The sequence below is a fragment of the Somniosus microcephalus genome, chromosome 8, assembly GCF_052327205.1.
Source record: "Somniosus microcephalus isolate GS21.2 chromosome 8, FLI_Smic_1.0, whole genome shotgun sequence".
Classification (NCBI taxonomy): domain Eukaryota; kingdom Metazoa; phylum Chordata; class Chondrichthyes; order Squaliformes; family Somniosidae; genus Somniosus; species Somniosus microcephalus.
Genome location: NC_140994.1, coordinates 56,077,386 through 56,090,039, shown reverse-complemented (window position 1 = coordinate 56,090,039; position 12,654 = coordinate 56,077,386). Strand labels below are relative to the sequence as shown.

The 12,654-nt window shown below is 43.7% G+C and overlaps 1 protein-coding gene across 2 annotated transcripts in view; it reads left to right on the top strand.

The window, feature by feature from the left end:
- cfap46 (cilia and flagella associated protein 46) overlaps positions 1 to 12,654 on the top strand; it is a 575,305-nt gene that overhangs the window by 109,754 nt on the left and 452,897 nt on the right. For both annotated transcript variants that reach the window (XM_085994743.1, XM_085994742.1), the window contains 2 exons: positions 2,911 to 3,038; positions 3,140 to 3,294. In XM_085994743.1, coding sequence (XP_085850869.1) covers positions 2,911 to 3,038; positions 3,140 to 3,294 — 283 coding nt within the window. The remainder of the gene's footprint in view (positions 1 to 2,910; positions 3,039 to 3,139; positions 3,295 to 12,654) is intronic.

The window sequence follows — 12,654 nt, the reverse complement described above, 5'->3', positions numbered from 1 at the left end:
TGACACACCACTTCTTGTAGACATTAGCAATGCCCTGTAGACTTTAACAATTTGTAATAACTGTACAAAGCACCAAACACCTACAAACTCAGCAACAGCCATTAGAAATCAATCAGCAACTAACCTGCAAGTAGTTGATGATCCCTTTAAATAGCACTAGTGCAGGGTCCTTCCTGCTGCTGAATGCTTGTTCAGCTGTGTGAGCTTAAGAGAGGGCATTAGCTGGAGCGTTGAGCTCCAAAATGGCAGCGTGGTGTCAAATCAGCATTGCACACTGATTGACATCATGATCTGCCTACTCTGCATACTACAGCGCACGCTTCCTGCGACCGCACTAACGACCTACCCAACATGGCCTGCACCAGAAGTGTGCGCGCCTACTGTGGACGACATTTTGGAGCGAAAACGGCACCCGTAGCACCCAAACAATGGCTACTACGGAGCCGAATTTTGCAGCCAAGGTTTTTTTTGCTTCTCTCAAGAGATTGTGCGGTTGGTAAAGAGGGTGGGGGGGGGGGGGGGGCGGAGCAGGTTGATCAATATTGTACAATTTGCAATGATGTTTGGATGAACAGGAAACATCTAGGCTGGGATTTTCCTCAGAGCTGCTCTCACTCCACCATCATAACTTTGCTGGATATGCGATAGAAACTCCATTTACATGTGTAAATGGGGTTTCTGCTGCATTTTCAGTGGAGTTTCGGGGATGGCGTGGAAATGGCTCCGAGAAAATTCTCTACCCAATGTCCAGTAATGTGGGAATGACTGTTGGAGAATTAGGAAATAAAATCTTATTATACACGTTTGCTATACATTCAACTTTTGAAATTGGGAACTGTCAGACTTATAAATATGAATTTGGGGTGGAATCTGGTTATGTCGGGATACAGCTTTGTTTACACTAGCCTTTTAATTTTTTGAGGGGAGTAATGGAAGGATTTTCTGTATGCTCCCTTCATGCTAATAGGCTGTGTTGAGGGCCCTGGGGGGCTTTTGTTCCCAGGCTCCCCCGGCAAATTCAGCATTACGCTGTTAAAAGGTTTCAGTGGAGCTCGCACCACCTGGGATCTGGCACAAGTTTTAAGTGTCTCCACACTTGTTTAATGTGCACAATAGATTTAGGAAGGATGAGATGAACGTTGTTGCACATTAAATAGATGTGAATCACCTAAAACAATTTTTGGAAATATGTTAGTTATTAATTGTGACATTTCACCAAGTAAAATCTCAATTTGTTTCTTTAAAAACTTTTTTGCAGTGTTTATAGAAAAGCAGAAGCCAAATTGTGATTCATAAGATTACTTAGGTTTACATAGGATATATGGCACAGAAACAGGCTATTCGGCCCAACCAGTCCATACTGGTGTTTATGCTCCACTCGAGCCTCCTCCCGTCTTTCCTCATCTAAATCTATCAGCATAACCCTCTATTCCCTTCTCCCTCATATGTTTGTCCAGACTCCCCTTAAATGCATCTATACTATCACGCTTCAACCACTCCCTGTGGTAGCGATTTCCACATTCTCACCACTCTTTGGGTAAAGAAGTTTCTTCTGAATTCCCTATTGGCTTTCTTGGTGACTATCTTATATTGATGGCCTCTAGTTATGCTCTTCCCCACAAGTGAAAGCATTCTCTCTGTATCCACTATCAAAACTTTTCATAATTTTAAAGACCTCTATTAGGTCACCCCTCAGCCTTTTTTCAAGAGAAAAGAGACCCAGCCTGTTCATCCTTTCCTGATATCTATACCCTCACATTTCTGGTATCATCCTTGTAAATCTTCTCTGCACCCTCTCCAGTGCCTCTATATTATTTTTATAATATGGCGACCAGAACTGCACGCAGTACTCTAAGTGTGGTCTAACCAAGGTTCGATACAGGTTTAGCATAGATTTCCTACTTTTCAATTATATCCCTCTAGAAATAAACCTTAGTGCTTGGTTTGCATTTTTAATGGCCTTGCTAAACTGTGGCGCAACTTTTAGTGATTTGTGTATTTGTACTCTGAGATCCCTTTGTTCCTCTACCCCACCTAGACTCGCACCCTCCAAGTGATAAGTGACCTCCCTATTCTTCCTACCAAAATGTAATACCTCACATTTTTCTGTGTTAAACTGCATTTGCCAATTATTTGCCAATTCTGCAAGTTTATTAATGTCCTCCTGTAATTTGTTGCAGTCCTCCTCAGTATTGACTATTCCCTCCCAATTTCGTATCATTTGCAAATTTAGAAATTGTGTTTTTGATTCCAAAGTCTAAATCGTTAATGTAAATTGTGAACAGCAGTGGTCCCAGCACTGATCCTTGAGGAATACCACTACCCACCTTCTGCCACTGTGAATAGCTACCCTTTACTCCCACTCTCTGCTTTCTGTCTTGAAGCCAGCTGGCAATCCATTCTGCTACTTGTCCCCTGACTCCGCATTCTCTGACCTTATTCATTAGTCTATTATGGGGTACCTTATCAAAAGCCTTTTGAAAATCTAGATAAATTACAGCTACTGCATTACCATTGTCTACTCTCTCTGTTACCTCTTTAAAAATTCAATAAGGTTGGTCAAGCAAAATTTTCCATGCTGACTGTTCATTATTATACTTTTCATTTCTAGATGTTCTTCTATTCTCTCCTTTAGTAGGGATTCTATTATTTTTCCTACCACCGATGTTAAGCTGACTGGTCTATAATTCCCTGGACATGTTCCATCCCCCTTCTTAAATATAGGTATTACGTTAGCTATCCGCCAGTCCTCTGGCACGACACCATTTTCTAACGAATTATTAAATATGTTTAGTAATGCCTCTGCTATCTCTTCCCTAGATTCTTTTAAAATGCATGATTCCTGTACGTTGATAGCATTTGTGGCTCATTATTATAATATATACCTAAAATATTTTGTTGGGTCTGTAGGATTAGACTTTGGGCTGATTTAGCTAAGATTGCTCGTAAGCAAGAAGTTTGGGATGTCTGTCGTGCAGCTTGTCAATTTTGCCTCTTGTATGATGATAGACGATGGAAAGCAGAACATTCTGATGATGGTAAGATCAAAAGAATGGCTGGATTATTTTTCAGAAGGTTTATTATGTCTGTGTGCATGAGCTAGAAAATATGTTTTGATTGCGTTTTTGCTTTATTTCAGGAGAACATATACAAATAACTACAAGTATCTCTGAGGGAAACATTAACAGCAAAGATAAGCTGCCTTTCATCGCACAACATTCTCCACACAAAATATGTTATTCTACATCTGATTTAATCAGACTACTTGCTGACATATGCTTCGTTAATGGAGAGGTAGGAAGTTCAATGGTTCAATAATAAGTCGGTTTGAATGGCCAACAGAGTTTGCAACCAGTTTTGTAAAGTTCTATGTGTATTTTTTACCAATACAACAGTGTGTTGTGCAGCCTTGGCATAATCTCTTCAGATGAATAGCACAAAACTTGGACATGTCACCAACATGAAGATTAGAGTTTAAAGAAAGGGGAAATATCTTTTCCATGAGGTATTCATTCTAAAATGTTTGGTTAGGAACAAAATACATAATTTATCCTAATAAAAATGCAAGGTGCAGCACAAATGAGCAACTGTGCAGGAACAACTATTTATGGCTTTCTAATCTTACATGTATAGGAAGGCATTATGAGGGAGGTAAGACTATAACAATAATATTTGGAATGAGATAGGAAGTACAGGACATGATTCAGCTTGGAAAATAGGTCAGCAGTTGCATTATTTTGGAGCATTTAATTGAAGCACCTATGGATAGGAGAATGCTCAAAATTTTTGTGCCCATTTTCCCCAACAATGAAAACGGCAGTCTATTCCATCTGCTGGAAAGGAAGGAATATAGATTTGGAACTGTAATAAGTGTAATAATCCCTTTGGACTGTCCGTTCAATTGTTTGACACTGACATTATATTGGTAACGGTTCTGACTTTTATTCTGGCGTTATCAAGAATCAATACATTACTATATTTAAGCAGTAAGACACACTTGAGAATTATATTACCCCTTGTCCCTTGGGTAGAAGCTGTGACTTAGTTCCATGCACCTTCAGCACCCTGTTGCTGCACTCTCAGCTCAATCTTCTACACTGAGAGAGGCTCAAGTCACCTAGATTATAGCTCAAAAAAACAGAACTGAGGCAAAATTAATTGAATCACAGTTTTCCCAATACTCCCCGCATTCTGCCCAATCATAGGGTCGGCACGTACATGTCTAGACCCAAACACTGTCTTGTAACCCCTTATCTCTGTTCTTAACCTCAGGACAAGCTTCCTTTGTTTCTCTAATTGCTAGCTTATCCTGTAGCCCTTGAAACAATGACCATTCTAGTTGTAAAGAAATCCTAACCTAAACTCTTTACTACTTCTAATAAAGGAGAAATAAAACTATAGTCTAGCAAACGTAATATTAAACTGCAATCTAGCAAAGCTTTAATACTGCAAAAGAATAAAAGGGGATTATATTTGATTATATTTGAACAAATAACAAGAGTTCTCCAGAAACAAAGTGCACAAAGGATTGGGAGAGACAGATAGCACGAGTAAGAAATAGTAAGGTATTAGGTGGGGTCAGACTAAGAGAGAATACAAGAAGGTCTAAGACAGGTTTACAGTGCATGTGTGTGAATGCACAAAGTGTGGTAAATAAGGTTGGTGAGCTGCAGGCGCAAATATTCAGGAAGGACAGGCAAAAAGGGTAGCATTGCTGGTTAAAGAGGAGATTAACACAATAGTAAGGAAGGATATTAGCTCTGATGATGTGGAATCTGTATGGGTAGAGCTGAGAAATACCAAGGGGCAGAAAACATTAGTGGGAGTTGTATACAGACCCCCAAACAGTAATACAGGAAACTTTTTTTTATCCGGCACGGACGGGACCGACGTGGTGCCGGTTCATCAAAAATTCCGGATAACCGAAAGCTATAGTAAAAGATACGGAGCTGAGAGCTCCGTATAAAGCAACAAACCCTGTTGCTGGTTCAAAACAATGGCCACAAGTTGCAAGTGCCTCTGTAGCTTAGCAACAGCTGCAGCCACACCCTTGCACAGCAACACGTGGAGGAAGGCAAGTAATAAAAGCTACCTGAACCTACTCCTGAATTTTGCCGGTTAACCGACATTTCCGGTTATTTAGGTGCCAGTTAATCGAAAGTTTCCTGTACTGAGGTTGGGGATGGCATTAAATGGGAAATTAGAGATGCATGCAATAAGGGCACAGCAGTTATCATGGGTGACTTTAATCTACATATAGATTGGTCTAACCAAATTAGTAACAATACTGTGGTGGAGGAATTCCTAGAGTGTATACGAGATGGTATCCTGGACCAATATGTCGAGGAACCAACTAGAGATCAGGCCATCTTAGACTGGGTATTATGTAATGAGAAAGGATTAATTAGCAATCTTGTGCGAGGCCACTTGGGGAGGAGCAATCATAATATGATCGAATTCTTCATTAAGATGGAGAGTGAAGTAGTTGACTCAGAGACTTGGGTACTGAATTTAAATAAAGGAAACTATGATGGTATGAGGCGCGAGTTGGCTAGGATGGATTGGGGAATGTTGCTTAAAGGGTTGACGGTGAATAGGCAATGGCAAACATTTAAAGATCGCATGGATGAACTACAGAATTTGTTCCTCCCTGTTTGGCATAAAAATAAAACAAAAAAGGTGACTCAACATTGGCTAACAAGGGGAATTAGGGATAGCATAAGATCCAAGGAGAGGACATATAAATTGGCCAGAAAAAGCAGCAAACATGAGGATTGGGAACAGTTTAGGATTCAGCAAAGGAGGACAAAGGGATTAATTAAGAGGGGGAAAATAGAGTATGAGAGTAAGCTTTCAGGGAACATAAAAACTGACTATAAGCTTCTATAGATATGTGAAGAGAAAAAGATTGGTAAAGTCAAGCGTAGGTCCCTTGCAGTCAGAATCAGGGGAATTTATAATGGGGAACAAAGACATGGCAGACCAATTAAATACATACTTTGGTTCTGTCTTCACAAAGGAGGATACAAATAAACTCCCAGAGATGTCGGGGAACATAGGGTCTAATGAGAGGGAGGAACTGAATGAAATCAGTATTTGTAGGGAAATGGTGTTAGGGAAATTGATGGGATTGAAGGCTGATAAATCCCCAGGGCCTGATAATCTACATCCTAGGGTACTTAAGGAAGTGGCCCTGGAAATAGTAGATGCATTGCTGGTTATCTTCCAAAATTCTATAGACTCTGGAAGAGTTCCCATGGATTGGAGGGTAGCTAATGTAACCATACTATTTAAAAAAGGTGGTAGAGAAAAATTGTTGAATTATAGACCGGTAAGCCTGACATCAGTAGTGGGGACAATGCTAGAGTCCATTATAAAAGATGTAATAGCAGAGCACTTGGAAAACAGTGACAGGATCGGACAAAGTCAACATGGATTTACAAAAGATAAATCATGCTTGACTAATCTACTGGAATTTTTTGAGGATGTAACTGTTGGATAGATAATGGAGAACCAGTTCATGTGGTGTATTTGGATTTTCAGAAGGCTTTCGATAAGGTCCCGCATAAGAGACTAGCGTGCAATGTTAAAGCACATGGGATTAGGGGTAAGGTACTGACTTGGATAGAGAACTGGTTGGCAGACAGGAAGCCAAGAGTTAGAATAAACGGGCCCTTTTCCAAGTGGAAGGCAGTGACTAGTGGGGTACTGCAGGGATCGGTCCTTGGACCCCAGTTATTCACAATATATATTAATGATCTAGACGAGGGAACTAGATGTAATATCTCCAAGTTTGCAGACGACACAAAGTTGGGTGGGCATGTGTGCTGTGAGGGGGATGCAGAGAAACTCCAGTACGATTTGGACAGGTTGGGCGATTGGGCAGATGCATGGCAGATGCAGTATAATGTGGATACATGCGAGATTATCCACTTTGGTGGCAAAAACAGGAAGGCAGATTATTATCTGAACGGCAATAGATTGGGAAAAGGGGAAGTGCAACGAGACCTGGGTGTCCTTGTGCACCAGTCGCTGAAGGTAAGCATGCAAGTGCAGCAGAAGACAAATGGTATGCTGGCCTTCATAGCGAGAGGATTCGAGTACAGGAGCAAGGATGTCTTGCTGCAGTTGTACAGGGCCTTGGTGAGACCACACCTTTAGTATTGTGTGCAGTTTTGGTCGCCTTATCTGAGGAAGGATGTTCTTGACATGGAGGGAGCGCAGCGAAGATTCACCAGACTGATACCTGGGATGGCAGGAATGACGTATGAGGAGAGATTGTGTCGATTGGGCTTATACTCGCTGGAGTTTAGAAGAATGAGAGGGGATCTCATTGAAACTTATAAAATTCTAACAGGACTAGACAGACTAGATGCAGGAAGGCCGTTCCCGATGGCGGGGGAGTCCAGAACCAGGGGTCACAGTCTAAGGATAAGGGGTAAGCCATTTAGGAGTGAGATGAGGAGGAATTTCTTCACCCAGAGAGTGGTGATCCTCTGAAATTCTCTACCACAGAAGACAGTTGAGGCCAATTCATTAAATATATTCAAGAAGGAGTTAGATATATTTCTTAAGGCTAAGGGGATCAAGGGATATGGGGAGAAAGCAGGGACAGGGTACTGAATTTGGATGATCAGCCATGATCGCATTGAATGGCGGAGCAGGCTCAAGGGGCCGAATGGCCTACTCCTGCTCCTATCTTCTATGTTTCTATGTTTAAATCGTCACATGGCAATATGATGTCGTGACGATAACGGAGACTTGGCTCAAAAAAGGGCAGGATTAGGTTTTAAATAATCCTGGATATGAGGTATTCAGGAAAGATAGGGAAGGAAAGATAGGAGGTGGGGTGGCAGTATTGGTTAAGGAGAATGTTACAGTGCTGGCGAGAGGGGTCAAGGACAGAATCTATTTGGCTAGAGTTGAGAAACGATAGAGGTGCCATTACACTACTAGGTGTATTCTATAGGCTACCTACTAGGGAAAGATATACAGGAGCAAATTTGCAGGGAAATTACGGAGAGGTGCAAGAACTATAGCGTAGTTATAATGGAGGACTTCAATTATGCTAATATAGACTTCGATAGTAATAGTGTAAAGGGCAGAGAAGGGGAAGAACTTCTGAAGTGTGTTCATGAGAACTATCTTCATCAGTACATTTCCGGCCCAACGAGGAAGGAGGCATTGCTGGATCTGGTTCTGGGGAATGAGGTGGGTCATGTAGAGCAAGTGTCAGTATGCAAACATTTAGGGAACAGTGATTATAGTATCATAAGGTTTAGATTAGCTATGGAAAAGGACAGGAAGCAATCTAGAGTAAAAATACTTAATTGGAGGATGGCGAATTTCAGTAGGTTGAGAATGGATCTGGCTCGGGTAAATTGGAATCAAAGATTGGCAGGCAAAACTGTAATCGAACAATGGGCTGCCTTTAAAGAGGAGATGGTTCATGTACAGTCAAGGTACATTCCCATGAGGGGGAAAGGTAGGGCAACTAAAGCCAGAGCTCCCTGGATGACAAAAGAGATAGAGAATAAGATGAAACAGAAAAGGAGCATGTTTGACAGATGTCAGGTTGACAATAGAAGTGAAAATCAGGCTGAATATAGAAAGTTCAGAGGGGAAGTGACAAAGAAGATAAGAGGGGCAAAGAGAGAGCATGAGAATAGATTGGCAGCTAACATAAAAGGGAATTCAAATGTCTTCTATAGGCATATAAATAGTAAACGGGTAGTAAGAGGAAGGGTGGGACCGATTAAGGATCAAAAAGGAGACCTAAACATGGAGGCAGAGGGCATGGCTGAGGTACTAAATGAATACTTTACATCTGTCTTCACCAAGGAAGAAGATGATGCTAAAGTCATAGTGAATGTGGAGGTACTGGATGAGATAAAAATTGATAGAGGAGCTACGAGAAAGGCTGTCTGTACTTAAAGTTGATCAGTCACCAGGACTGGATGGGATGCATCCTAGAATGCTGAAGGAAGTTAAGGAGGAAATCGCGGAGGTACTGGCCATAATCTTCTAATCCTCCTTAGATACGGGGGTGGTGCCAGAGAACTGGAGAATTGCAAATGTTACACCCTTGTTCAAAAAAGGGTGTAAGGATAAACTCAGCAACTACATTTAACCTTGGTAGTGGGGAAGCTTTTAGAAACGATAATCAGGGATGTAGTGGCGCTTCTTAGTTTCCAAACAGGCAGCCACTGAGCTGTGGGGTTTTTAACAACGAGTAGACGCGTGTCGAAATAAAACGTTCCCAAACGTAGCTTTGTCTTTTAAACTGTTTACTATAACACTTAACAAACGGAATTACAAAGCAAACACGTATAAACGAACACGGTCAAAAACTGTACTGCTCCAAACCTCACAACTTCTGCCTCCTTCAACCACGTGCAGTTTAAACTGTAAAATGGCTGCACCCATGTGTGGCTTAGGGACTGTTCCATTGTGGCAAGAATGAAGGGGGTGTCTCGGACTATACTACTGGAGCAAGAAAATAGGGGGTTTCTTAATACAATAAGTCGGTCAGGTAAATTAACTGTATTATGCCATTTAACCACTATTTTAAAGTATTTTCTTAAGCTTTTATGGCTCTTACATTCCGGCCCCTAATTGACTAGGCACATGAAGCATATCAATTACTCAAACATTAAGAGTCATAAACTAATGAGTTCAACATATTTACAATATAAGTGTCCACTTTTTTCGTTCGGGAACCTTTCACGCTGCTTCTTGTAGCAGGCAGAGCTTTGTGATCGGTCTTTCCAGGGTACTGGTCTTGGTTTGCAAACAAACGCGACGAACGATGCCTCTGGAGTCTGGCATGGTCTTAATTATTTTTCCCATCAACCAAGAATTTCTAGGGGCTGAATCATCCACAATTAAGACAATGTCTCCGACAATGAAGTTCCTCTTTATTTTGGACCATTTTTGACGCTCCTGTAGCAGAGGTAAGTATTCTCTTGTCCATCTGGTCCAGAAAAGGTCTGACATATACTGAACTTGCCTCCACTTCCAACGGGCATACAGATCTTCCTTTTTGAAGACTCCCAGGGGCATGGCTGGCTGTGTTTTCAACAACAACAGGTGGTTCGGAGTCAGGGCTTCGAGGTCATTGGGATCATCTGATGTCTTAGTTATCGGTCGGTCATTAATGATGGCTTTGACCTCGCACAGAACGGTTTGGAGTCCCTCGTCGTCAAGCGCTTGCTGCTTCAGTACAGAACTGAGTAGTTTTCTTACGGTGCGTATCTGTCTTTCCCAGACACCTCCATGGTGGGATGCAGCCGGAGGATTGAAGATCCACTTAATTCCTGTTTGCATCATGGCTTCCTGTATTTTAAGCTGATTCCAACCTTCAATAGCTTCCCGTAGTTCTCTCTCCGCTCCGACGAAATTAGTGCCATTATCAGAACGCATAATGGACACCTGTCCTCTTCTACAGACAAAGCGCCGCAAGGCGTTAATACAGGAATCAGTGTCAAGCGTGTGTGCCACCTCAATATGAACAGCTCTGATGGTCAAACGAGTGAAAAGCACACCATATCTCTTGACAAGGCTCCGTCCTCGCTTTACCTCGAAAGGCCCGAAATAGTCCACCCCTACGTTTGTAAATGGGGGCTTGTCTGGTAACAAACGGTCTTCAGGCAGGTCTGCCATTTTCTGCTCCCCAGCTCTAGCGTGTAACCGTCTGCAAACAATGCATTCAGAGTATTTTTCTTATTACAGAATTAGCTCCTGGAATCCAGTATCTTTGTCTTAGCTTCGCAAGCACGTGATTCCTCCCACTGTGTCCAATACTCTGGTGTATATGCTGAAGAATGAGGGTAGCAACCCGGAGGTCCTTAGAAAGGATAGCAGGATGCTTGGCCTCCTCTGGCATAGCAGATTTGTTTAGTCTCCCTCCCACCCTCAGTACTCCATCTTGCAGTGTAGGGTCCAGCTTGTAGATATGACTACCTTTCTTGATTGGAGTATTGATATACCTATCAATTCATCCAATAAAAAGCGACGAGTTAGGAACGTAACTAAAGGTTTTTATTGACTAAATAACAGAGCCCACCCTCGTGGGTGATCGGGTCCAACAAGGAGGAATACCAGCCAGTCGACTACCTTTATACCTGGGCAGGTAGGTGGAGCCATGGGCGGAGTCGGAGGTGGTCAGCCCAGGTATAACAGCGCGACAAGAGGCGACCTCGTATAGTGATACAACAGTGAGAACAGTGATAACAATACAACAGTGATAACTATAGTGTAACGATAGTGAACGATAAAAGTGGTTTACCACATTCACCCCTTGTTTAGATTTGAGTCCGGCGGGGTGAAGTGTACTACCAGTTCTGGTATGTCAGTCTGTCCGGAGGCCTCGTAAGCCTCTCCGATCGTCGCAGCGGCAGTGCTGCATTATCCGGTGTTAATGCTGGTGTCTGCGTGGTCGGCGAAGGCTCGTGGGGTTCCGGCATGCCGTCTACCTGGGCTGGAATTGGGGGGGTGGTGCGGGGGGGTAAAGGTGGTGTCTCCGGAGTGCCCGAGGGTGCGAGGTCTCGTAAGGAGACAGTGTCCTCCCGCCCGTCTGGGTAAGCCACGTAGGCGTACTGGGGGTTGGCGTGCAGGAGGTTCACCCTCTCGACCAGGGGGTCCGTTTTATGGGCCCTCACGTGCTTTCGCAGCAAGACGGGCCCCGGAGAGGTCAGCCAGGTTGGTAGAGTGGTTCCCGTAGTCGACTTCCTGGGGAAAACAAACATTCGTTCATGGGGGGTGGCGTTAACGGCAGTGCAAAGTAGTGACCGGATGGAGTGCAGCGCTGTCGGGAGGACTTCCTGCCAGCGGGAGGTTGGGAGGCCCTTAGACTTTAAGGCTAAGAGGACGGCCTTCCATACCGTCGCGTTCTCTCTTTCCACCTGGCCGTTCCCTCGGGGGTTGTAGCTGGTGGTCCTACATGCTGCAATACCTCTCGCTAGTAGGAACTGACGGAGTTCCTCGCTCATGAAGGAGGAGCCCTGGTCACTATGTATATAGTTCGGGAACCCGAACAAGGCGAAGAGGTCGTTCAGGCACTTGATGACCGTGGTACTGGTCATGTCTGGGCAGGGGAAGGGAAACGGGAGTACTCATCAACGATGTTGAGGAAGTACACATTGCGGTCAGATGACGGTAGAGGCCCCTTAAAGTCGATGCTCAGGCGCTCGAAGGGGCGGGTGGCCTTGATCAGGCTTGCTCTGTCCGGCCTATAGAAGTGCGGTTTGCACTCGGCGCAGGTCTGGCAGTTCCTGGTCATGGTCCTGACCTCCTCGATGTACCTGGCCGGTACAAGATATCATAATCGTAGGTGGATAGCTCGATTCTCCACCTCAAGATCTTGTCATTCTTGATTTTGCCCCTCAGCTTGTTATTAAACATGAAAGCAACCGAACGTTGGTCGGTGAGGAGGGTAAATCGTTTGCCTGCCAGGTAATGCCTCCAGCGCCGTACCGCCTCCACAATTGCCTGGGCTTCCTTCTCGACCGACGAGTGTCAGATCTCGGGGCCCTGTAGGGTCCTTGAGAAGAAGGCCACCGGCCTCCCCTCCTGGTTAAGGGTAGCGGCTAGGGCGAAGTCGGATGCATCGCTCTCCACTTGGAAGGGGATGGACTCATCCACTGCGTGCATTGT